Source organism: Pseudorasbora parva, chromosome 8, assembly GCF_024679245.1.
Source record: "Pseudorasbora parva isolate DD20220531a chromosome 8, ASM2467924v1, whole genome shotgun sequence".
NCBI classification, from domain to species: Eukaryota; Metazoa; Chordata; class Actinopteri; order Cypriniformes; family Gobionidae; genus Pseudorasbora; species Pseudorasbora parva.
In genome coordinates, this window is record NC_090179.1 from 47,075,833 (window position 1) to 47,103,370 (window position 27,538).

A 27,538-nucleotide genomic window follows, 5' to 3' on the forward strand; every position below is an offset into this window, starting at 1 on the left:
TTTCCTTATGAATTTAATTTGTCATGATTTGCTTTTTAATTCATAATTTTGTCATTATTTCGATAATTATTTTTGTCATTGACTTTTTCAGTCAGAATTAATTTTTTGTCATAATTGCGACTTTTTAATGTCATAATTTCATTTTGACTTTCATAATTTGGACTTTTTGTCATGATAGACTTTTTCAATAAAAACACTTGATCTAACTATATTAGCGCCTTTCCTGTGTCTTCCAAAACTATGATGAGAAATATCGAATTTATGCAATAAAAGGTCAAAATTATGGCATTGTGTGATAAATTGAAATTGACATAAATATTAATTGTGGTAATTGAGTTCATCCATAACTCCAAAATGTCTCATCATTAGTATTTCATCGTTTTGACTTATTTTGTCAGAATTTAGTTTGTCATACTTTTGACTTTTTAATGCATAATTCCGAAATCTGTCATCATTTTGACCTTTTGTCATAATTTACTTTTTAATTCATAATTCATGATGTCATTGTCATTATTTCGACTTTAGAAAGTTTTTTTTTTTGTTATTGACTTTTTCAGTCAGTATTTTTGTCATAATTGACATTTTAATTCATATTTCATAATTTTGACTTTTTTGCTTATGACTTGTCATAATTTAGATTTTTTTATGTCATAATTGACTTTTTAATTCATAATTTCCGAATGTTGTTATCATTTTGAAAAAGTGTCATAATTTCGACTTTTTAATGTCATAATTTTTTACTTTTGGTCATTATAACTTTAAGTCATATGTTTTTGTCATAATTTCAACTTTTTAATTTTCGAATTTTGTCATTATTTCAATTGTGTCATAATTGTTACTTTTTGTCATTAATTTTTAAAGTTATAATTTCAATTATCATAATTTACTTTTTAATTCATAATTACAAAACTTATGCCATTATTTCAACTTAGTGTGTCATAATTTTGAGTTTTTGTCATTGCTTTAAATCAGAATTTAGTAATGTCATAATTTCAATTGGTCATAATTGTCTTTTAATTCATAATTCTGAAATTAGTCATTTTGATTTAGTGTTCTATAATAACTTTAAATTTAAAACAGAATTTGTTTTATCATATTTTGTGTGTGTGTCAATTTCAGCTGTTTGTCATGTTTTTGTTCATGTTCATGTGTTTGTCAATTTCCGAAATTTGTTATTTCGAAAAAGTGTCATAATTTCAACTTTTTTGACTTTTGATGATCCCGAGTCTGATCATTTACACAGGAGAAGGCTTATTGTAAAATAAAATAAAAATATATATATTTTTAAATAAAGTAAATATATAAATAAAACAAATCGACTTAAATACACTTGATTAAAATAAATAAAAACTGATTAAAACTAAATACCGGTATATGATTTAAGGAACTAAATAGAATTGGTTTAAATAATGAACACAAATACACACAATAAAACAAATAATTGATTTATATGAAATAATGCAATTGATAAATTAATGAATATATGAGTAAATAAATAAATCGATTTAAATATATACATTTAATATATATATATATATATATATATATATATATATATATATATATATATATATATATATATATATATATATATATAAAACATAATAAACTGTAAAAATAACATTGGCTAGTATAAATAAATAATAAAACTTATATAAATAAATGTATCCAAACGAATAATAATAAATTAAAATGTAAACATATTTGATTAAAATAACAGAAATGTATTTAAATAAATAACAGAAATTTATTTAAATAAATATATTTTATGAAAATAAATGATTAAAATAAATAAAACTTGATTTAAATAAATTGTGAAAATAAATAAAAACATTTTAAAAACAATAAAATTGACTTAAATGCATTTAATTAAAATAATTCATATTTATTTATATAATTGATAAATAACATTGGCTTAAACAATTTATTAAGATATAACACTTGATATTATTATTAATATAAAAAAACTAATTTAAATACATTTTATCCCCAAAACATTTTTTAACAATATTTGATTAAAAACAAACAATAGAAATGTATTTAAATGAATACATTTCATAAAAATAAAAACTGATTTAAATAAAATGGACACATTCATAAATAAAAAAAATCGATTTAAATAAATACTATTTTTAATAAAATAATCCAAATGGATAAATAACACTGGCTTACACATTTCATTCAAATAAATAATAAAAACAATCATAAATAGAAATTGATTTAAATAAATAATATACATTTATTTAAATGAATACATTTCCTGAAAATAAAAACATTTAAATAAGACAAATTAATAATATAATATAAATGGCCTGGAATACATTTGATGTAAATAATATCATTTAAATAAGTACATTTTATAGAAATATATTTGATTAAAATAAAATAATCATTGTCAAATAAAATAAAAAATCCAAGTACAGTGCTATAGAGATCAGGAAACCATAATAATGTAAAGTATATATAATATTTTACACATTTATTATGTTATTTTGTCACAATATCGGGTGTTTATGAATGAAAATAGCGTCTTTTACATTTAAGAATGAGGGTTGATCGCACAATGACGATCATATATGACCCAAAACCCTGTTTTAAAGAGCATAAACAACCAATATTATATTATTACCATCCGTGGGTTCAGTCTCACACACACACACACACACACACACACAGCAGAGACTCCGCCGCGATGCATTGTGGGAGCCGCCGATTGGCGCATTTCCGCTGCCATTGTGCACGAGAGACGGTAAATAACACTGAAGCTCAACTCTAAACACTCTTTAAACACAATTTACTCCAAGGTAAGACCGTCAACGCCATAAGAATACACATGTGTGGTGTTTAATTGTTATTTTAAGCTGAGAAAATCGCGTTGTGCGGTATTTCGAGTGAATTTGAGCGGGTCTGCGTTTATATCAGAGAAATAATGAAGCGCTTCAGCCGCGCGCGCTCTAAAATCCATCCCAAATAAACGGATGTTTCACAAACGGAAAAAATCCACATAAACGCCTACATTCCCGCTTTAAACGTCCGATAAAGCGTCCCTAAAGTGTTTTCTGTGCTGTCCGAGTGTGATTGGCGAGAATAATGGAGCGATTCCGAGTGAAATTGTCGAAGTTTGGTCGTTAGTTCGGTGTTTTCTCCCTGTGTTTTCGGTTCGTATCAAACAGGCGCCATGATGTTCGCAGATGAGGGGCGGGGCGAGCGACAACCGTGGGGTTTATTTCCTGTGCTCTGATTGGGCGGCTCATGAATATTAATGACCTGAGGGTGAAATGATTGACGTGATGAACTTGATGTTGTTCAAACGCGATCCTGAAACGTTTGTGATGGATTTACACTTCAGAAATAGTGTTATTCTTATTAAAGGGTTATGTAAATTCTGTCATTAATTCCTCTGTTCATTAATGATGGGCAGAATGAGGCTTCGTGAAGCCATCTAGTGGACACTTGCGTGTGTTTATCTGAAATAACCTTGACAGTGATCATCTACTGTATGTACAAAACAAAAACACGTTTTTAACATCTGTCTGACAACTACTTGGTTTTGTAACCTGTAGCTTCCTCATTGTAAATAACTTTAGTCTTTTGTTTTTTGTCATGAAAAATTACGATTATTAAAGAAATAAAGCCACAACGTGTCGTTACATAACATTTTTATTCAAAAACTATGAATTGCTCTGCTGGTGAAGGATTTAATCAACTTTATATATGTCAGGTTCGCGTCAGACCTCCGCTCATCTTCACACACAGATGAAGATATTAGTGTTGAAATCCGATGGCTCAGAAAGGCCTTCATTGACACCAATGTCATTTCCTCTCTCAAGACCCATAAAGGCACTAAAGACGTCGTTACAAAGCCCATCTCACTACAGCGGCTCTACAATCATTGATGAAGAGGCCAGAATAGAGTTAGTGCGCAAAAACACTAAATAACGACTTATATAGTGATGGCCGATTTCAGAACAAAGCTTCGAACCGTTATGAGTCAGTGAATCGATTCATGATTCGAACCGTTATGAGTCAGTGAATCGATTCATGATTCGAACCGTTATGAGTCAGTGAATCGATTCATGATTCGGACTGTTATGAGTCAGTGAATCGATTCGTGATTTCAGCAGTTTAACAAGCGATCCGAATCATGAATTGATTCACTGAGTCATAACTGTTCGAAGCTTTGTTTTCACTGCAAATTACTTACTATTTTTGTCTTGTTTTGGGGGAAAATATTTCAAAATGAAGAGAGTTTTTGCTTAAAATAAGATAAATAATCTGCCAATTTCAAACAGAAAACAAGATTATTTTTCTCACCCCATTGGCAGATTATTTATCTTATTTTAAGCAAAAACTCTCTTCATTTTGAGTTATTTTTACCCAAAACAAGACAATAATTTTTACTTGTCTAGTAAATGTTTCTTAATGTAAGATTTTTATTATATTTTGACAAGAAACAAGAAAAGCATTTTTGTAGTGAAAACAAAGCTTCAAACCGTTATGATTCAGTGAATCAATTCATGATTCGGATCGCTTGTTAAACTGCTGAAATCACGAGACGAAACATGAATCGATTCACTGACTCATAATGGTCCGAATCACGAATCGATTCACTGACTCATAACGGTTCGAATCATGAATCGATTCACTGACTCATAACGGTTCGAATCATGAATCGATTCACTGACTCATAACAGTCCGAATCATGAATCGATTCACTGACTCATAACGGTTTGAAGCTTTGTTCTGAAATCGGCCATCACTATATAAGTCGTTATTTAGTGTTTTTGCGCACTAACTCTATTCTGGCCTCTTCATCAATGATTGTAGAGCCGCTGTAGTGAGATGGGCTTTGTAACGACGTCTTTAGTGCCTTTATGGGTCTTGAGAGAGGAAATGACATTGGTGTCAATGAAGGCCTTTCTGAGCCATCGGATTTCAACACTAATATCTTCATCTGTGTGTGAAGATGAGCGGAGGTCTGACGGCTGGCCAACCACAGGAGGAATTAATCACACTATTTACATTTATCGCTGAACTAACGCTTTACTGGTCACTATTAGTATGTTCTTAGTGTCATGTGAATGTGTGTGTGTTTGTGCAGTTTGAGGTGTGTGTGTCAGGATGGCCCGTACTAAGCAAACCGCCCGTAAGTCGACTGGAGGCAAAGCTCCGCGTAAGCAGCTGGCCACTAAAGCGGCCCGTAAGAGCGCTCCGTCCACGGGCGGAGTCAAGAAGCCGCATCGCTACAGGTGAGCTCCGGCGGGGACACACATCTGAGGCTAAATCTGGGTTTGTTGAAACAATCGGCATTGTAGAAGTGCGATAGAAATAAAGTTGATTGTGTGTGTGTGTGTGTGTGTGTGTGTGTGTGTGTGTGTGTGTGTGTGTGTGTGTAGGCCCGGGACCGTGGCTCTGCGTGAGATCCGCCGTTACCAGAAGTCCACTGAGCTGCTGATCCGCAAACTTCCCTTCCAGCGTCTGGTGCGAGAAATCGCTCAAGACTTCAAGACCGACCTGCGCTTCCAGAGCGCCGCCATCGGAGCGCTGCAGGTGTGACGAACACACACACACACACACACACACACACACACACACACACACACACACACACACACACACACACTACATCACACACACACACACACACTACATCACACACACTACTACTACCCATCACACTCACACACACATTACCCCTACACATCACACACACACACACAGCCCCTAAACCTACCCATCACACACACACACTGACACACATACACATGTTTGTTTTTGTTAAATGTGGGGACTCTCCATAGGCGTAATGGTTTTTATACTGTACAAACCGTATTTACTATCCCCTTACACTGCCCCTAAACCTACCCATCACACACACACACACACACACACACACACACACACACACACTAACCCTGCCCCTAAACCTACCCATTACACACACCCACATTCTCTAAACCTACCCGTCACACACACACACACACACACACTACCCCTACCCATCACACACACACTAACCCTGCCCCTAAATCTACCCATTACACACACCCACATTCTCTAAACCTACCCATCTCACACACACACACACACCCACATTCTCTAAACCTACCCATCACACACACACACACACACCCACATTCTCTAAACCTACCCATCACACACACACACACACACCCACATTCTCTAAACCTACCCATCACACACACACACAGCATTTTTACTTTCTCATAAAAACTCCTCCTGTGTGATTTATAAGCCTTTTGTAAAGTGGGGCCATGGGTAATGTCCTCATATTTCACCCTCTCCTGTAATACCTGTGTCATACCCATGGCATTATACACATTTGGGTCCTCATATGTCACAAAGACAAGCGCACACACTCCCTACATCACACACTCACTGACATTATCCTAAAACAGCGCTGCCGTCTCTGATGTGTTCAGGTCATGTGACCCGTGTGTGTGTGTGTGTGTGTGTGTGTGTGTGTGTGTGTGTGTGTGTGCAGGAGGCCAGCGAGGCGTATCTGGTGGGTCTTTTTGAGGACACTAACCTGTGTGCCATCCATGCCAAGAGAGTGACCATCATGCCCAAAGACATCCAGCTGGCGCGCCGCATCCGTGGAGAACGCGCCTAACCTCTTTCATCCCTCTCTCTCTCTCCTTCATCCCTCTCTCTCTCTCTCTCTCTGTTTGTGGGTAGTTTAGCGTGCGGTGGGGTGATGTACGTGATCGTCTCTCTGTTTTATGGCAGCAGACTATTAGGGTACTTCCTGTTTGCATGTACCAGCTGGTGACTGATCGACACACACACACACACACTTCACACACACACGAAGCGGTCAGGGCTGATGTCTGCGTTTAGGGTGTCAGGGCCTCTCATGCAGGGTGCTAGAACAGCCCTGACCCTTCCCAGAATCCCCTGCTCTGTCCACCGCGAGCACACGTGTGTGTGTGCGTGCGCGATCAGTCCGAGCATCTCTCCAGCAAATGTTTAATATTGCAATATTATTATAAATTGTTTCTTTTTTTAAAATGAGCTTGTGTAGATCTAGAGCGTATTTTTCAAGAGGTGGAGATTCTTATAAAGACGTTTTTACATCACGAATCATGTTTATTTTCTCAAGGCAGTCGGGAATAATAATAATAACCCCACACACACACACACACACACATGGGCTTGTTTTCTACTCTCATCCCGTCACAGGATTCCTCAGGCAGATCATTAGCATTAACCCTTCAGGTCTTTAAATAAACAGATCTTTGTAATTCGAAGTTTCTCTTAATTGCGTAATAAATTGATGTGTCACACTTCTCTGTTGGTTTGTGTTTTATTGTGCTGATGATGTTTCATTTTAATAATAAATCTTTGGTGTGTGTGCGATATCACACTGAATATGAGCACGGCTGTGATTCGGCCGTCGATAATCACTAATAAATGCTCATAACGCATGGCTACGAGTGTGATATTTTATTTATAACACACTTCATTCTGAAGAATCGCAGTGCAACAAGGGAAAAGTAACAATAATTAATCAGTAAACATATAGAATAATACAAACAATCAACATATAAAAGCCTTTCTGAATAGAAAAGTCTTCAGTTCTGCGTTTATGCAACAGTTCGACGGCACACGGGAGTAAATAAATAAGAAACAACAACTGAGTGTGTTTAAAAACCATAGACTGTATAAAAAACACTATATTTGCGCGGAACTACTTTCTTCCGCCACGGATTCACATCTCCAGTTGAGCCCAAGCGACCGTTAATAATCCTTAAAGCGTGACGTCACTTTGGCGCCGAGCAACGAGATCTTGAATCTGATTGGCCGAGAACCTTTTCCACTGGAGCCGCATCACCGTGTGTATCGCTGCGCTTGCGGCAACGGTCGAGATATCCATCACAAGTTTTATTAATATCACGGTGGTTGTGTCACGAAATGTAGTTTTTAGGCAAACATATAGTTATGTAGACCTTAAATATGTGCCTCATATGATAACTTAAGCTCCAGCGGTCGGTCAGCGCTCGTGCCCGCGGAGAGTCACTTCATCTCGGCCAGCCCTCAGGGAACTTACCGCTGGCTCATTTTTTTATTTATTTATTTATTAAACGGGACGTTAATCGACATTCATGAATGTGAATGAACCCAAAGTAGTTTACATTGGTAGTCCCTTTCCCAGATGTTATTAAACTAGAGAAAATAAATGAGAAAACGACAACAGTATAAAACCATGGTGAATAAACATGATAATTCATTTGGGGTTTATCAAACGGCCAATCTTTGTTCTTATTAATCGATAACATGTTCCAGAGCAAACTGATTTAGGTTAAGGGGGAAATTAAGTTTCATAACTTTATATTTAGGCTCTATTTAATTGAATCCTGTACTATAGGCGCTGGTTTGCTTGTGTGTATTTCCTATTGTCGTTCATGGCTTGTGCTGTTGATTAAAATATTATTGTGCAATAAATATTATTTTATATAGTAAACAGCGACTTTACGAACAATTTACCACACGGGACTTGAATAAGGCTTGTGATTAAACGTACACCCTCGTGAAATGTGAGTTTAATTGCTGACACTGATCCAGAGTGCGGTGTTTTGTCGATATTGTTGTGTTTTGTTTGTGCAACACGCATTTGTTTGTGCAATCACTCCGCTCGTGCACGCGGCGGCGCTCTTCGCCTGAAGCTTGGAGTCGCGTGACCGTCGCGCGGTTGATGACGTCGGTCTCTGCCGCCCGCACGCGCCGCTGTGTCGCTCGTGAGGATACGAGTGTCTGGAAAAAACACCAAAAATACATAAAAACGCACATTAATCTTTTTTAGATAAATATATTTATATAAACACATCATGGCCACGACATTTGAGCAGATGAGGGCGAACGTCGGCAAGCTCCTGCGCGGCATCGACAGGTGAAGATCGGCGCTTTATTATTCATCAATACTAATGTCGGACAACTGAGCCTGGCACTAACATAACGGCTGGTCTAGGGTGGTCTAGGCTGGGTTAAATGGGGTTTGGACAGTTGGACAGTTTTTATTTGGTCTAGGTTGGTTTTAGACCATTTTAGCTGGTTTTAAATGAAGTTAGGACAGTTTATAGCAGGTCTAGGCTGGTTTTAGCAGGTCTAGGCTGGTTTTAAATGGGTTTGGACTGTTAGCGGGTCTAGGCTGGTTAACTAGGCTGCTTTTGAATGGGGTTTGGGCAGTTTTTAGATGGTCTGGGCTTGTTCTTGAAAGTTTTTAACTGGTTTAGGCGGGTTTTAAAATGGGGTTGGACAGTTTGAGCTGGTTTTAGAGGGGGTTTGAGCTGGTTTTAGAGGGGTGTTGGCCAGTTTTATCTGGTCTAGGCTGGTTTTAGAGGGGTGTTGGCCAGTTTTATCTGGTCTAGGCTGGTTTTAGAGGGGCTTTAGACAGTTTGAGCTGGTCTAGGCTGGTTTTTATGAGGCTTTGGACAGTTTTAGATGGTCTAGGCTGGTTTTTGAGGGGCTTTTGACAGTTTTAGATGGTCTAGGTTGGTTTTACAGGGGCTTTAGACAGTTTTAGCTGGTCTTGGCTGGTTTTAGAGGGGCTTTAGACAGTTTGAGCTGGTCTAGGCTGGTTTTTATGGGGCTTTGGACAGTTTTAGATGGTCTAGGCTGGTTTTTGAGGGGCTTTTGACAGTTTTAGATGGTCTAGGTTGGTTTTAGAGGGGCTTTAGACAGTTTTATCTGGTCTAGGCTGGTTTTAGAGGGGCTTTTGACAGTTTTAGATGGTCTAGGCTGGTTTTAGAGGGGCTTTGGCCAGTTTGAGCTGGTCTAGGCTGGTTTTAGAGGGGCTTTGGCCAGTTTGAGCTGGTCTAGGCTGGTTTTAGAGGGGCTTTGGACCGTTTTATCCGGTCTAGGCTGGTTTTAGAGGGGCTTTGGCCAGTTTTAGCTGGTCTAGGCTGGTTTTAGAGGGGCTTTAGACAGTTTTAGCTGGTCTAGGCTGGTTTTAGTTGGGCTTTAGACAGTTTTATCTGGTCTAGGCTGGTTTTAGAGGGGCTTTAGACAGTTTTAGCTGGTCTAGGCTGGTTTTAGAGGGGCTTTAGACAGTTTTATCCGGTCTAGGCTGGTTTTAGAGGGGCTTTAGACCGTTTTATCCGGTCTAGGCTGGTTTTAGAGGGGCTTTGGCCAGTTTTATCCGGTCTAGGCTGGTTTTAGAGGGGCTTTGTCCAGTTTGAGCTGGTCTAGGCTGGTTTTAGAGGGGCTTTGTCCAGTTTTATCCGGTCTAGGCTGGTTTTAGAGGGGCTTTGGCCAGTTTGAGCTGGTCTAGGCTGGTTTTAGAGGGGCTTTGGCCAGTTTGAGCTGGTCTAGGCTGGTTTTAGAGGGGCTTTGGCCCGTTTGAGCTGGTCTAGGCTGGTTTTAGAGGGGCTTTAGACCGTTTTATCCGGTCTAGGCTGGTTTTAGAGGGGCTTTGGACAGTTTGGTCTGTTTTCTTTAGTAGGGTATTTCTGAAAACGCTTCAGTATCTCTGATTGGTCATTAATGAGCCACCCATCCGCACAGGTATAACCCTGAGAATCTGGCCACACTGGAGCGGTACGTGGACACTCAGGCCAGAGAGAACGCCTACGACCTGGAGGCCAACCTGGCTGTGCTCAAGCTGTGAGTGGACCCGAGGAGAGAGAGACTCACACACACACACACACACACACACACACACACACACACTGCAATGGGTTTATCACACACACACACACACACACACACACACACACACACACACACACACACACTGCAATGGGTTTATCACACACACACACACACACACACACACACACACACACACACTGCAACGGGTTTATCACACACACTGCAATGGGTTTATCACACACACACACACACACATACACACATCTGTGCACATGTGTTTGGTGTGTCAGGTGTAATAATGACCGTGGCTGTGTCGTGTTTAGTGATTCTTCACACGTGTGTGTGTGTGTGTGTGTGAGATTAACAGGAAGTGCCCTTGTGTCCTCAGGTATCAGTTTAACCCGGCGTATTTCCAGACCACCGTCACGGCTCAGATCCTGCTCAAGGCTTTGACCAATCTGCCTCACACTGACTTCACTCTCTGCAAGTGCATGATCGACCAGACCCACGTATCCTTCAGGAGACAGAACGTGTGTGTGTGTGTGTGTGTGTGTGTGTGTGTGTGTGTGTGACATATGAGGACCCAAATGTGTATAATGCCATGGGTATGACACAGGTATTACAGGAGAGGGTGAAATATGAGGACATTACCCATGGCCCCACTTTACAAAAGGCTTATAAATCACACAGGAGGAGTTTTTATGAGAAAGTAAAAATGCAGAATGTGTGTGTGTGTGTGTGTGTGTGTGTGTGTGTGTGTGTGTGTGTGTGTGTGTGTGTGTGTGTGTGTGTGTGATGGGTAGGTTTAGGGGCAGTGTGTGTGTGTGTGTGATGGGCAGGTTTAGGGGCAGTGTGTGTGTGTGTGTGTGTGTATGTGTGTGTGATGGGTAGGTTTAGGGGCTGTGTGTGTGTGTGATGGGCAGGTTTAGGGGCTGTGTGTGTGTGTGTGTGTGTGTGATGGGTAGGTTTAGGGGCTGTGTGTGTGTGTGTGTGTGTGTGTGTGTGTGTGTGTGTGTGTGTGTGTGTGTGTGTGTGTGTGTGTGTGTGTGTGTGTGTGTGTGATGGGTAGGTTTAGGGGCTGTGTGTGTGTGTGTGTGTGTGTGTGTGTGATGGGTAGGGATGGGTACCGAAAACCGGTATTAAACGGGCCCCGGGGCTGAATTTTGAAAGACCGTTGTATCGATAAGCTCGGACGTTATCGGTTCTGCTGTCGGTACTTTTGAAAATACACGTGACGAGAGAGAGAGAGAGAGAGAGAGAGAGAGAGAGAGAGAGAGAGAGAGAGAGAGAGAGAGAGAGAGAGAGAGGGAGCTCCGCAAACGACAGCCGAGGACAGAACCAAACATTCAAACGTAGCCTGGTTACACTTTAGATCTGTGATAGTCTGCTTTTATTTTAGATTTTGTCTTCCAAGGATTATAATAATAATATTTATGTCTAGCCCAACTTGATTCCCTTTGCAGCAGTAGCCTACGCTGTCATTTCTCCATAAAACTCAAACGTAATGACAGAATCAGCACGATCAGTTATTGTAGTAAAATACAGTCTAGCCACTGTTGGTAAATTGTGGGACGCGTTTAATAATAAAAAGAGCGATTAAAAGCACAAAAATGTGCGCAAGAGATTGTTCCCAAGTCGACGCGCGCGCTCTGAAACAGCCCGCGACGAGACGAGCAAATTACACTTTCGGTTTCACACTCGCGTCTAAACGATCAAATGAACACAAACATATGTGTCAAAATGACCGGCTTGGAGAGTCTCTTAAACACAACACAGTTTGTGTCTAAAATGGACGTAGTTATTATGGATATAGTCAGGAGAATATATAGCTCATCTGCCTATTATCAGTCGCCTATAGATCTGCACGTCTGTCTTAAAGAGGCAGCGGTGTAAATAAACATGCTGACGGATTACTGCGAATTAAACAACCAAATGCAAAGAGAAAATCACTCACAGCTCTTGCATGAATAACTTCAGCTTTAATAAGCATTAATTTGGCTATTTATGATGAACAGTGTTATTTTACATTTGATTAGTAGAATTCTTCCAGAAATGAAAGCACTGCATGTGTAGGCTGTGTATTTTTGTTAATTGTGTGTGTGTGCATATATATATATATATCCTATATATAAAATCTCAAAAAGTACCGATAAGAATACCGTTAAAGTACCGGACCGATAAGCAGTATCGATAAGAGTAGTAATACCGTTAAAACCTTAACGATACCCATCCCTAGTGATGGGTAGGTTTAGGGGCAGTGTAAGGGGATAGTAAATACGGTTTGTACAGTATAAAAACCATTACGCCTATGGAATGTCCCCACATTTCACAAAAACAAACGTGTGTGTGTGTGTGTGTGTGCGTGTATTCAGCAAACATCAGTAAACGAGAGGCTGTCACTCTCTCATACTCTTCTGCTTTGTTTGTAAAGCTCAGATTAGGCCACACCTTTCTTCACTCTTACAAACAAGTCTGACAGAATAAAAGGGATTTGGCCCGAACACACACACTGCAGAAAACGCTCTTACTCAGTATTTCTGTCTTGTTTCTAGTCCAAACATCTAACAATTCTTAAAACAAGAAGTATTTACTAGACAAGCAAAAGTAATTGTCTTGTTTTGGGGAAAATAACTCAAAATGAAGAGAGTTTTTGCTTAAAATAAGATAAATAATCTGCCAATGGGGTGAGAAAAATAATCTTAATTCAAACAGAATCTTTGTGAATGTCCATTGGTGTTTACGATCCTCCACTCTGCTGATTGGTTGACAGCTGGCTGGAATGACATCATGATTGGGTGGATCATCTGAACATCCTGAGGCCTGTTGGATGAAGCTAGAGCAGGTCTAGATGGAGTTCAGCCGTTCCTCAAAGCTCGGTGTAAACGTCCTCCGTCAGCTCGGGTTTAATCCAGAGTTAGCGATCGACTCTGAAGCGCGAGCACCTGAGAGTGTGACACGTGTGGCAAACAGCCAATCACAGCGGGCGCTTGATTCACTTCTCTTCTGAAGACTGAGATCATTTTGAAAATGATTATGAAATTTAATCTGTTTATGCGGCAGGAATAAACACCGCTGCGGCGGCGAGAGTTTGAGAAGGCGCTGAAGGAATATCTGACTATGTATAGACATGCAGGGGGCGTGGCTTTAGTGCGTCTTTACTGGCTGCTGATTGGCCCAGTGTGGGTTTGCGATCTCTAACCCAGAATAAGCCTTAGCTGTGTAGTGTGTGTTACCATGGCGATGAACACCGCTAAAAACCAATCCAGCTTGAGCCCGAGGAACCAGAGTTTGCTCAGACTAATCTCGAACTGACCTTTGGGGAACCGGCCACTGGAGTTAGTTTTTTAAGAAACAGCATTTGTTGTTATTATGGGCTGTCGTGTCTCTGGAGTGATGTCATAGGTTTCCTTGACTACGGTGTCGCAGCAAGAGGAGCGGCCGATAAGACAGATCCTGTATCTCGGCAACCTGCTGGAGACGTGTCACTTCCAGAGCTTCTGGGTAATACACACACACACACACACACACACACACAAACGCACACACACCTGCACATACACACATCCTCTCACACACACACACACACGCACATACACACATCCTCTCTCACACACACACACACACCTGCACATACACATATCCTCTCACACACACACACACATGCTCACACACACAAACATGCACATACACACAAACACACTCATACAGTCATTCTCACACACACTCACACTCAATCACACACACAAACACGCACATGCACTTATTCTCACACACACACACTCACACTCAATCACACACACAAACACGCGCATACACTCTTTCTAACACACACAAATACACAGACACACACACGTTCACACACGTGCTCACTCAGACACACACACACACGCACAAACACTCGCATACACTCTCTCACACACACGTTCACACACATACTCTCACACACACTCACACTCAATCACACAAACACGCGCATACACTCTTTCTAACACACACAAATACACTCACACACACACGCGCATACACTCATTCTCACACACACAAATACACACGCACCCACACACGTACACGCGCGCGCACACACACACGCACATACACTCATTCTCACACACACAAATACACACACACACTTACACACACAAACACGCACATACACTCATTCTCACACACACAAATACACACGCACATACACTCATTCTCACACACACACTTACACACACAAACACGCACATACACTCATTCTCACACACACACAAATACACACACACACTTACACACACAAACACGCACATACACTCGTTCTCACACACACACACAAACACGCACATACACTCATTCTCACACACACAAATACACACACACACTTACACACACAAACACGCACATACACTCATTCTCACACACACAAATACACACGCACATACACTCATTCTCACACACACACTTACACACACAAACACGCACATACACTCATTCTCACACACACAAATACACACACACACTTACACACACAAACACGCACATACACTCGTTCTCACACACACACACAAACACGCACATACACTCATTCTCACACACACAAATACACACACACACTTACACACACAAACACGCACATACACTCATTCTCACACACACTTACACACACAAACACGCACATACACTCATTCTCACACACACGTACACACACTTGCTCACATAGACGTGCTCACACACACACACATGCTCACAGCACGCATGTGCTCATTCTCGCACACACATGCTCACACACACACTCACACGTGCTCACATGCACCTTTACTCTCACTCACTCTCTCACTCACTCACACATGTACTCACACACACGCTCACCACACTGTGTTAAGTAACAGTAGTCTAGTTCTGCTTTGTGTTAAACTGTGTGTGTGTGCGTGTGTGCGTGTGCGTGTGTGCGTGTGTGTGTGTGTGTGTGTGTGTGTGTGTGTGTGTGTGTGTGTGTCTCAGTCCAGTCTGGAGGAGAACCGAGATCTCATCGATGGAATCACAGGATTTGAGGAATCTGTGCGCAAATGTAAGTGATTTAAATATTATATTATAGGGAAACAAATGATTGTGGGATATAAAGTCACAATCACTATGGAAACAAGCTTCCATACTACACCGATCAGGCATAACATTATGACCAGCCGAATAACACTGATGATCTCTGTTAGTGGGTGGGATATATTAGGCAGCAAGTGAACATTTAGTCCTCAGAGTTGATGTGTGTGAAGCAGGAGAACCGGCCACAGGGTCATGGGCGGCCAAGGCTCATTGATGACCGTGGGGAGCAGATGTCTATTATGAGCGACGGATGAAACTTCTGTTTAATGAGTTTATAGAATAGAATAGAAGTTTATTGTCATTACAAATGTACAAGTACACAGCAACGAAATTACGTTTGGAGCAAGCCTCCGGGCTGCAGCCAATTGCGGCGCTGCCACGCGCTCTCCGGAGAAAAAAATGCAGATTTTTGCAAAGCATAGCATACGTACATACAAGAAACACAACACAACATAACACAGCACACGTGGTCACGTGATGGGATTTTTAGTTTGGTTTGGGTAAGGGAGGAAGAGGGAAGGAGGCAGACGGATGGAGGGGGGATGGGATCGGGGTGGGTGTGTATGGTGCGAGTAAGAGTCTGAGTTTATAATGCCGTATTTTCCGGAGTATCAGTCTAAAACTGCCTCATGAATGGGACAGAAGTGTGTGTGAGACTCGTTCCTCCAGCTCTGGCCATCTTGCTTTCCGTCCGCGATTAGCTTCCTTCCTGCCGCTCTAGCGCCCCCTCACGCCTGTGGAGCTAAATGTTTAATCTGTCCGTCAGTAAGAGTTCAATTTGATATAAGTCGCAGGACCAGCCGAACGATGAGGGAAAAGTGCGACTTATAGTCCGGAAAACACGGTAATCGTAGTTTAATAAAAATATTAATGTCCAGTATTTCTGTCTCTAGTCATCTGTCATGTTGTGGGAATCACGTATCAGAACATCGAGCACAGACTCCTGGCGGAGATGCTGGGAGACCCTCTGGGTGAGACACACACACACTGCACCCATCTCTCTCTCCCTCTCTCTCTCTGTCTCTCTCACACACACACACTCTCTGTCTCGCACACTCTCTCTTTCTCTCACACACACACTGCACCCATCTCTCTCTCTCTCTCTCTCTCTCTCTCTCTCTCTCTCTCTCTCTCTCTCTCTTTCTCTCTCTCTCACACACACACACTGATGGTGTTCATCTCTCCGCAGACACACAGGTGAAGGTGTGGATGAATAAGTACGGCTGGACGGAGAACGAGGACGGTCAGATCTTCATCCACAGTCAGGAGGAGTGTGTGAAGCCCAAGAACATCGTGGAGAAGATCGACTTTGAGAGTGAGTGAGTGTGTGTGTGAGAGAGTGAGAAAAATGTGTGTGTGTGTGTGAGTGAGTGAGAGATAGAGATGGAGTCTGTGTGTGTGTGTGTGTGTGTGTGTGTGTGTGTGTGTGTGTGTGTGAGAGAGAGAGAAAGTGCGTGTGTGTGTGAGAGAGAAAGTGCGTGTGTGTGTGTGAGAGAGAGAGTGCATGTGTGTGAGAGAGAGAGTGCGTGTGTGTGTGTGTGTTTATTTGACAGAGAGAGATAGACTGTGTGCGTGTGTGTGTGTGCGCGCGTGCGCGTGTGTGTGTGTGTGTGAGTGTGAGAGAGAGTGTGTGTGTGTGTGTGTGAGTGTGAGAGATAGTGTGTGTGTGCTTGCATGTGACAGACGGTGATTTGCTGTTCCTCAGAGTGTGTGTGACTGATGTTGTGTTTGTGTCCACAGGCGTCTCCAGCATCATGGCCACATCGCAGTGACGACACACACACACACACACACACACACCTTTTCGATTCCCCAATAAACCGGTTTGAGTCCAGACTCTGCTCAAGTCTTCATTTGCTCTGTGTGTTGCTCTCAGAGGAGTGTGTATTGTGCTTTCTGCTCATTATGTTTGAGTGTGTGTGTGACCGCACCAGCGTGATCTGGTCTGAGGACAGATGCTGCTCTTCCCTGAGGTTTGAACACACACACTCACACAAACACACATGCTATCACACACACATGCTCACATACACACACACTCACATACACACAAACACACATACACACACACAGACGCGCACACACATACACACACTTTCACACACACGCACACAGTCACACACACTATCACATAAACACACTATCACACACTCACATACACACACACACTCGCAGTAACACACTCACGCATCGTTTCTGCTGCACAACAACATAATGAGCTTTGATCAATCATAATCGGTTATCGTTTACTCAGCATGTCCTCATTTTATTTTAGCATGTCATAATTTAGCCTTCGTCTCATTAATCACTCGTTTCCTCTTTAAATCGTTATTTAGACTTTCGTTCCTTCACTCGTCGTCATATTTATCTTTTGTTCATCTTAATTTCGACTCATACTTTAGATTTATTTTGTCATGTTTGTATTTTTTATCCTTTTTCTCATGAATTAGTCGTAATTGTCCTTTTAAAGTCATAATTACTCATGATATTTTAAGTTATAATTTAGACTTTTTCAGGATAATTTTGATTTATCTTCTCAGTTTTTGTCTCAGACTTTAGACTTATGTCATAAATGTCCTAAATCTGTTTCGACTCATTAAGATCATAAACTTAATCTCATAAATGACTGCCATAATCGTCCTTATTTCCATTTAGTATTTCATAATTTAGACTTTTTATAATTAAGACTTTTTAAAATCATAATATAGACCTTGTCCTTTTTATTTTATTTTTTGTCAGTCATAATTTAGACGTTTTATCATAATTTTTATATTTTCAATCATAATTTAGCCTTTTCATCTCATAAATTACTGTCATAATTGCCCTAAGTCCTTATTTCCATTTAGTATTTCATAATTTAGATATAATTCATAATTATTTTTTTTTTTTTGTCATTTTATGAGAATTTAGATTTTTGTCATAAGTAATAATTTAGTCTGGCATATGATATTTTAAGTTGTAATTTAGGCTTTGTATGTCAAATAATTTAGTATGTCATAATTCCGATTTTTGTCACATTTGTCTTTTTAAAACTTAATTTTGACTCATAAACACGAGAAGAGAGCCAATCATCAAGCTCGGAGTCACGTGTTCCGTATTCTGAGCTTACATTCTGCGCATGCGCGGTGGAGCCGCAGCGCTGTCCTGCGTGCTGAAGTGTCGCTTCTTCCTCATCATTTATGAATAAGTGTGTGTGTGAGACGGTGTGTGTGTGTCTGGATCAGCTCGCATTAATAACGCTGATAATCATCGCTCATAATGTCAACACACGAGCCTGTGCGCGGAATCTGATGGACGGGCGTCCCGAGGCGCGCTCCGTGTCGCTGGAGTGCGCGTCACACGGTCAGCGCGTGCTCGCTGTTCTTCAGGTCATGCGGGAGCGGCGCACGCTCTTCGACTTCAGCATCCGCGTGCACGAGGAGACGCTCCCGTGCCACCGCTGTGTGCTCGCCGCGTGCAGTGACTTCTTCAGGTACTCACCGCGGAATACACGGAGTAACGGATACCGTGTTCCGTTACATTACACGCGTTTAGGAATAATAAAACGCGCACAAGAAGGAAACAATTCATATCTGTGGTGTGTGAACTTTATGAATCAGATAAACAGGGTAAATTCATCCTATAAATTAGAACATTTACAATTATATAACTAATAGGTATTATAATATGAGCATACGGTAATTATGTTTTATGGTATCATTTTGATTTGTCAATTTAGATTTTGTCGTAATGTAGATTTTTCATTTCATAAATGACTTAGTAAGTCATCATTTGGATTTTGTCACATTTGTCTTTTTTAAATCTTTGACTTTATCATAAATTATTGTCAAAATTACATAAATTGATTTTATCATAACTATAAACTCATAACTTCAGTCATAATTTTGACTTTTCATCTCATAAATGACTGTCATAATTTATTTTAAGTTGTCATAATAATGTCATAATTTATTTTAATTTGTATAATAATGTCATAATATATTTTAAATTGTTTAAATAATGTCATAATATATTTTAATGTCTTATGTCATAATTTATTTTAAATTATCATAATAATGTCAATTTATTTTAAATTGTTTAAATAGTCATAATTTATTTTAAGTTGTCATAATTTCATAATTTTTTATATTGTTATAATAGTTATAATTTATTTTAATGTCTTTTTATGTCATAATTTATTTTAAATTCTCATAATATATTTTAATGTCTATAATTTAGAGTTATAATTTAGATTTTTTTGTCAAATGTCAATTCTAATTTTGATATTTTAAGTCATAATTTTGTCTTTTCGTCCTATAACTAACTTAGTAAATCATAGTTTAGTCATTTTAAGTCATAGTTTTGACTTATCATTTAAATTTTTAGACTTTTGTCTTAATTTTGATATTTTAAATAAAAATTTAGACTTCAAAAATACATAAATTGATGTCATAAATTTTAGACATTTTATGTCCTAACTATATTCAGTCATAATTTAGACTTCTTATCATAAATTACTGTCTTAATTGTCATAAGTCCTTATTCCCATTTAGTATTTCATAATTTATTTATTTTCTTTTTTTTGGTACATAACAGATATTAGTATTTCAATGTTGGTGATTTAACATTATTTCAGTTAATGAAATATGATTGTTTACTGTGAACTTAACTCAAATCTGTAAAACCTAAAATGTTGCTACTGTATTTTTTATGGTAAACAGCTGCCACACTGTAAAAAAAACCCTGTAAAATTTACAGTAAAAAAAGGTTCCCAGAACTTTACAGTAAAAAAAAGGTTGCCAGATATTTTTCAGTAAAAACGGTTGCCAGAATTTTACAGTAAAACAACGGTTCCCAGATCTTTACGGTAAAAACGGTTGCCAGAACTTTACAGTAAAACAACGGTTCCCAGATCTTTACGGTAAAAACGGTTGCCAGAACTTTACAGTAAAACAACGGTTCCCAGATCTTTACGGTAAAAACGGTTGCCAGATCTTTACGGTAAAAACGGTGGCCAGAACTTTACAGTAAAAAAAGGTTGCCAGATATTTGTCAGTAAAAATGGTTCCAGATCTTTACAGTAAAACAACGGTTCCCAGATCTTTACGGTAAAAACGGTTGCCAGAACTTTACAGTAAAACAACGGTTCCCAGATCTTTACGGTAAAAACGGTTGCCAGAACTTTACAGTAAAACAACGGTTCCCAGATCTTTACGGTAAAAACGGTTGCCAGAACTTTACAGTAAAACAACGGTTCCCAGATCTTTACGGTAAAAACGGTTGCCAGATCTTTACGGTAAAAACGGTGGCCAGAACTTTACAGTAAAAAACGGTTGCCAGAACTTTACAGTAAAACAACGGTTCCCAGATCTTTACGGTAAAAACGGTTGCCAGAACTTTACGGTAAAAACTGTTGCCAGAACTTTACAGTCAAAGCGGTTCCCAGAACTTTACAGTCAAAGCGGTTCCCAGAACTTTACAGTCAAAATGGTTGCCAGATCTTTACAGTAAAAACGGTTGCCAGAACTTTACAGTAAACAACGGTTCCCAGATCTTTACGGTAAAAACGGTTGCCAGAACTTTACAGTCAAAATGGTTGCCAGATCTTTACGGTAAAAGCAGTTGCCAGAACTTTACAGTAAACAACGGTTCCCAGATCTTTACGGTAAAAACGGTTGCCAGAACTTTACAGTAAACAACGGTTCCCAGATCTTTACGGTAAAAACGGTTGCCAGAACTTTACAGTCAAAATGGTTGCCAGATCTTTACAGTAAAAGCAGTTGCCAGAACTTTACAGTAAACAACGGTTCCCAGATCTTTACGGTAAAAACGGTTGCCAGAACTTTACAGTAAGCAACGGTTCCCAGATCTTTACGGTAAAAACGGTTGCCAGATCTTTACGGTAAAAACGGTTGCCAGAACTTTACAGTAAGCAACGGTTCCCAGATCTTTACGGTAAAAACGGTTGCCAGAACTTTACGGTAAAAGCGGTTCCCAGAACTTTACAGTAAAAATGGTTTCCAGAACTTTACAGTAAAAAAAACAGTTGCCAGATCTTTAAAGTAAAAAGCGGTTCCCAGAAATTTACAGTAAAAATGGTTCCCAGAACCTTTCAGTAAAAAACGGTAGCGACATTTTAGGTTTTACAGGACAGCACAAAGTTTGCTGTCTATTTTATAGTTCAAACCTGTATAATTTAAAGGTTTATATTGTAATAATTACAGCTGGCAGGTTTTTTTAACTGTAAATTTAACAGAATGTTTTTTACAGTGTAACTAAGCTACGTGTTTCGTTTCTCCACAACCCTGACCACAAGTCACATGTATCCGATGTGTGCGTGTGTGTGTGTGTGTGTGTCCTTGTGCGTGTGTGTGTGTGTGCGTGTGTGTGTATACAGGGCCATGTTTGAGCTGGACATGCGGGAGCGCGGCGATGGCACCGTGACCCTCAGTAACCTCTCGACCCCGGCCGTACGCTCCTTCCTGGACTTTGCCTATTCCGGAGAAATAGAAATCAGAGAAGACAATGTGGACGAGCTGTTTCAGCTGGCAGCTTTCCTGCAGGTCAGGCAGAACTCATGACCACAGGATTCATATGAGAACTACACAAGTCAAACCTTCCTCTTTAAAGCTCCACTGTGTGATATTTTCCCCCATCTAGCGGTGTAAAGGTTTATGACCATCCAGTGAATATTAGTTTCTGTTCCTCTCAATTCTGATTTCGTTTTAATTCCTACGGTGGCTGATTTAGTCCAAGATTAACATGGCTTCCGGTTGGACCTCGTCCGTGAGTGTTCCTTCAAGTGATGAGGTTACTTTAGAACAGGGGTTTTCAAACTTTATGTTGCCAAAGACCCCCAATATGATGAACCTGAGGCGTGGCTTTCATATTATGACACGTGTCGCTCTGTCTGTATATAGTTCTCTCTGTGAGCAGAGATCAGTTGATGTGACGGATGCCACTCCAATATTCCCTCCTGTCTTGTTGATTTGCCCGTTGCGTGGCCGTCTTAGTTCTCTTATTCGCTTCCTCTGCGACTCTGATACATATCCTCGAGAATAAGAGTGATCCTCCATCAGCAACAGACTTTCAAAAAGGCTTTCAGGTTTTCATAAAGCCCTCTTCACATTCGACACGGTGCCATCGAGTGTTAAAACGCGAAAGGCGAAGCTTGAATTTACGGGTATGTCCCTCTTTGGCTACAGTACTTTCAAGATGGAGGAGCAACATGGCGGCCGGCATTTGAACCCCTCACCCGTATGTGTTTTCAATGGCATATTATAAACTTTCGAGAATACTTTATTACTTGAAAGAAGTAAATATACAATAATGAGCACATATATTTTTGAAAGAACTAAGTGTTTTTAGCTAAGAATAAACTAAAAGAGTTACACAGTGTAGCTTTAACAATAACTTTAAAAACCTTAAAAGTACGGTAAGTGCTCTAGTCGAAGGCTTCAGTCTGTATTATTAACCGTATTTGTTGAATAATCATGTTTAACAGCAGAGTTCCTGACACATTAACTGTAATTATTACACGGCTCTGTGAAATACTTGACTCTGATTGGTCAATCGCGCATTCCAGCGGTGTGTTATTTCCAGATAACACACACCGCTCATCCGGGTACTGCGAGTTATCTTGACCGGTTCTACTTCTGTGCTTAACGCTGGCGCCATCTTGTGGCTTAAACAGCCGTGGGTTACAATGGAAGACTTCAAGGCGGGTTTCCTTTATAACGTTTTAAATATGGATATTTTTCTTACACAAACGCATCGACTGGAATCAGACGGCTCTATTAACCCATCGGAGTCGTGTGGAGCGCGTTATTTGACGGACAGCTGCATTTAATGGACTTCAGAAACAGCTCCAACTACTGCTGGGATTAACGTTAGCCTGGACTTTTTAAATATAACTCTGATTGTATTTGTCTGACAGAAGAATGTCATAAACACCTATAATGACCTGAGGGTGAGTAAATCATAGGCTTGGGTTCATCTTTGGCTGAACTAACCCTTTCAGCATTCATTCTCAACATTTAGCAGCGATAGATAAAGGCTTAAAGCTGTCTGGAACTGTTTTTCTTCGCGGAAGCTTTGCGTACGAGCTGATAAAATATTTAATCTCGAGACAATATTTAGTGTGTAATTTATTTGAGACTAGTAGCCGTGTAATAAGCGGGATAATGTCCCCCCAGCCGGTTGTTATCGCAGAATAAACCCCTTCAGAGTGACGCTCCGCTTCGCCTCGGGGTCCTGATCACTCTGGAGGGGTTTATTCTGTGATAACAACCGGCTGGGGGGACATTATCCCGCTTATGAGCCCGATTTAAACCCGACCATTGTATAATACGTGAGCGTTCTGACGAGAAGAGCCTGTAATGAGCGAAGCGGATCGGTGTACTTCACTCAATAATCTGCCGATAAAATGATGTTCGCTCAAATCCAGCTCAGACATTTATCTGTAGCTTACTATACTGCTATAGCCATTAAACAACGTTTCATATTTAGGTTTAAATATTATAATATTTTTAATTCAATCTGATTATGATGAGTGCAAAGATTCAAGTGGGTCAGAAATGATTTTGGTGGTTATATTTTGTTTAGTGTTTTGTTTTGTTGAAAGCTTTTCTTTAAAGTGAATTTCGTTTTGTATAAATTGTATCTTAATTTTAATAAAGGTTTGTTCAGCCAATTACCTGTTTTTAATAAATAAGAAGCAGATATCAGACTATAATCGTGACCATGGGCGTCGGAAGCAAATAAAGAGTGTGTGGGTCAGTAGCGGCTAGGACAAAATATGATCGGTGGGGAAATAGTTTTGCGGGGGGTCTGGGGGTTCTCCCCCCCATAAAAATGATTTCATAGATGTGATTTCCTGCATTATGGTGCGTTTGAGGCCATATCCCTTTCCTATACCAAAAGAGACCTCAAACCAGTCAATACCAATAGTCTAATAAAAGGCTATATTCATCTAACTGCCATAGACATCAACAGTTTCACAGATAATGATAATGTCCAGACAGAAGAAGTGCCGTTTACTAAACGATTGATTGGGCCAGACAAAATGACAGAAATCACTGAATTACTTACCGTGGCTATAATGTAGGGGTAACACGCATGGCATCAAGTTGACGCATATCGCGAGCATTTGTTCGAATCCGGCACACTCGCTCTACTCCCTTTCCCCATCACATATCAGATCAGAAAGGTATTTATTTTCAATTTAAAAAATAGAAAATATTAGAAAAGGGGAAATAAAGCGTTTAACGTGTGTTTAATAATAAGTTTCTCGGTTAAGGGGTAGTCAATGTAAGCAGACATGAGCTGAATTAGAGACGATACAAGTGAGTGGGTCCAATATCATTGGTCTTAAAAAGTGGGTGGGTCTTGTCCCACACACACAATGGTTCCGACGCCCATGATCGTGACACTTCCATCTGCGAGTTAAAAAGTCTGAATGGCCTAATTTGGTGATTTGATTTCGCCCGGCAACTCAGTCTGGAAACCTGTACATTAATTTCTACTGGTTCTGGTAGACTTTTGTGGGAACCAATCACAGACTGGCCTATCCACCTGAAGCGCTATTGGCGGATTTAACACGATGACGGATAGAGAAGCGATGGGTCGTTGATCACTTTATTAGCTTATTTTAAGCAAAAACTCTCGTCATTTTGAGTTATTTTTTCCCAAAACAAGACAATTACTTTTGCTTGTCTAGTAAATACTTCTTGTTTTAAGAATTTTTTTGATATTTTGACTAGAAACAAGACAAAAATACTGAGTAAGAAGAGCATTTTTTGCGGTGAAATTGACTTCTCTTTTCGCTGTTGAACTCTATGGGGTCGCTGTGTCCATTTCTTTATCTGTCTATGGTGTTTCCTCTTGTGTTCACAGGTCAGTTTCCTGTCACATGCTTGCGCTGACTTCCTGGCCCAAACCCTGTCGCTGTCCAACTGCCTGCAGCTGTTAGCGTTAGCGGAGAGCTACGGCTCTGCGCACCTGCAGCGCCGCGCCAGCGACTTCATCACGCAGAACTTCCACACGCTTTCCTCCGCGGCGGAGTTCATGGAGATGCCGTCGCGCGTGCTGGAGCGCTGCCTGGAGTCTGACGCGCTCGCGGTGCCGGATGAAGCCGCCGTGCTAATCGCGCTCCTCCGCTGGACACGACATGACCCACGGACGCGCGAGAACGTGCTACCGAAGCTCCTGCCGCGCGTCCGTCTGCACCATCTGCCACTCGCCGCGCTGGAGGAGGCCGCACGCGAGCCGCTGCTGACCCGTAGCGTTAGCACTGTTAGCGAAGCACTCGCCCGCGTCCGAGAATCCAGCGGGTTGTTTGATGACGCACGGCCTTCGACCACGTCTAGCTACATTTTTGTGCATAAAACGGATGAAAGCGCGGGGATACGTTACGCGTTCTGCTACGATGTTAGCGGCGATCGCTGGATGGAGCTTCCCGGAGACGCGCCGCGGATTATAGACCTACCCGGTTCGGCGATCGTCGGCTTCGCTGAAAAACTGTTCGTAATCGGCGGATGCCGCGGGAATTGTAGCCGCGCAATCCGCCTGCACATCGCCGCGCCGGCGCATGACGCAACGGATGAGGTTTGGTGCTATTGTCCCGTCGCACGTAACTTCACGCCAGTTCGTCGAATGCACCACGCACGGAGCATGCACACCGCGGTCGCCGCGCTACGTCGCATCTATGCAATTGGTGGGAAAAACGTCCTGCACGTGGAATGCTACGACCCGCTAAACGACACATGGACACGCGTTAGCCCGCTTCCAAAGCAAATTTATTTTCCCGAGGCGAGCGTGTGCGGAAGCGTTATCTACACTCTCGGATCCGAAGTGGAAATATCCGACGCCTTTAATCCGTCGCTGGATTGCTTTTTCCGCTACGACGCGGCCGTGGATCAATGGAGTCAGCTAGTGCCGGAATTTGGCCGTTTTTTTCACGCCACGCTCGTGAAAACCGTGTCCGTTAATGCCACGCTGTTCCTGTGCGATCTGTCCAGCTATAAGCTCTGCAGCTTCTGCGCGGACGGCTGCGCGTGGACCGATGAAGGCTCGTTCGAGTGCGCGGGCTTTAACGCGGCCACCATTGCCGCGGGCGATCAGATCTTCGTCCTGGGCGGAGATTATTCTCCTGGCGAGATCTCGGACGAGGTGCAGGTGTTCGACCGCGAGCGTGCCGAGTGGCGGGAGCTGAGCCCGATGCCCCGCCCACTCACAGAGTTTACCTGCCAGGTGCTGAGCTTCAGCCGCTACAGAGACCCCTGGAGGACCAGTGCAGACTAAACACACACACACACACTCTCTCTCTCTCTCTCTCACACACACACACTCACACTAAACACACTCACACACTCTCTCTCTCACACACACACTCACAAACTCTCTCTCTCTCTCACACACACTCACACTAAACACACTCACTCTCTCTCACACACACTCTACACACTCACTCACTCTCTCACACACACACTCACACTAAACACACTCACTCACTCTCTCACACACACTCGCACTAAACACTCACTATACACACTCACTCTCACACACACACTCACACTAAACACTCACTCTACACACTCACTCTCACACACACTCTACACACTCACTCTACACACACTCTCTCTCTCACACACACACACTCCCACTCTAAACACTCTCTTTCTCTCTTTCACACACACAGACTCACACTCTCTCTCTCACACACACACACTCTCTCTCTTTCTCTCTCTCACACACACAGACTCACTCTCTCTCACACACACACACTCTCTCTCGCTCTCTCACACACACACACACACACACTCACTCTCACACACACACACTCACACTAAACACTCACTCTACACAC

At 41.1% G+C, this 27,538-nt stretch overlaps 3 protein-coding genes across 4 annotated transcripts; all 3 read left to right on the top strand.

The window, feature by feature from the left end:
- The first annotated feature begins 2,656 nt into the window (after positions 1–2,656).
- Positions 2,657–7,307, top strand: si:ch1073-429i10.3 (uncharacterized protein LOC100331798 homolog). Its single transcript, XM_067451468.1, has 4 exons — positions 2,657–2,804; positions 5,102–5,249; positions 5,397–5,550; positions 6,506–7,307. Exons 2-4 carry the CDS (start codon positions 5,122–5,124, stop codon positions 6,632–6,634), a joined length of 411 nt encoding a protein of 136 aa, XP_067307569.1. The 5' UTR covers positions 2,657–2,804; positions 5,102–5,121; the 3' UTR covers positions 6,635–7,307.
- A 1,401-nt stretch (positions 7,308–8,708) lies between these two features.
- On the top strand, positions 8,709–17,534 carry eif3k (eukaryotic translation initiation factor 3, subunit K). Of its 2 annotated transcripts, none has more exons than XM_067451905.1 (8): positions 8,709–8,911; positions 10,525–10,623; positions 11,000–11,120; positions 14,035–14,112; positions 15,595–15,661; positions 16,587–16,664; positions 16,883–17,008; positions 17,434–17,534. In XM_067451905.1, the coding sequence occupies exons 1-8, from the start codon at positions 8,850–8,852 to the stop codon at positions 17,463–17,465; spliced, it is 663 nt and encodes a 220-aa protein (XP_067308006.1). In that variant the 5' UTR covers positions 8,709–8,849; the 3' UTR covers positions 17,466–17,534. The 2 variants fall into 2 exon arrangements, with proteins under 2 accessions (XP_067308006.1, XP_067308007.1); XM_067451906.1 differs by having other exon boundaries at positions 14,038–14,112.
- Positions 17,535–18,782: 1,248 nt separating this feature from the next.
- On the top strand, positions 18,783–27,527 carry kbtbd3 (kelch repeat and BTB (POZ) domain containing 3). Its single transcript, XM_067451907.1, has 3 exons — positions 18,783–19,165; positions 22,070–22,235; positions 25,567–27,527. The coding sequence occupies exons 1-3, from the start codon at positions 18,873–18,875 to the stop codon at positions 26,971–26,973; spliced, it is 1,866 nt and encodes a 621-aa protein (XP_067308008.1). The 5' UTR covers positions 18,783–18,872; the 3' UTR covers positions 26,974–27,527.
- The last annotated feature ends 11 nt before the right edge of the window (positions 27,528–27,538 follow it).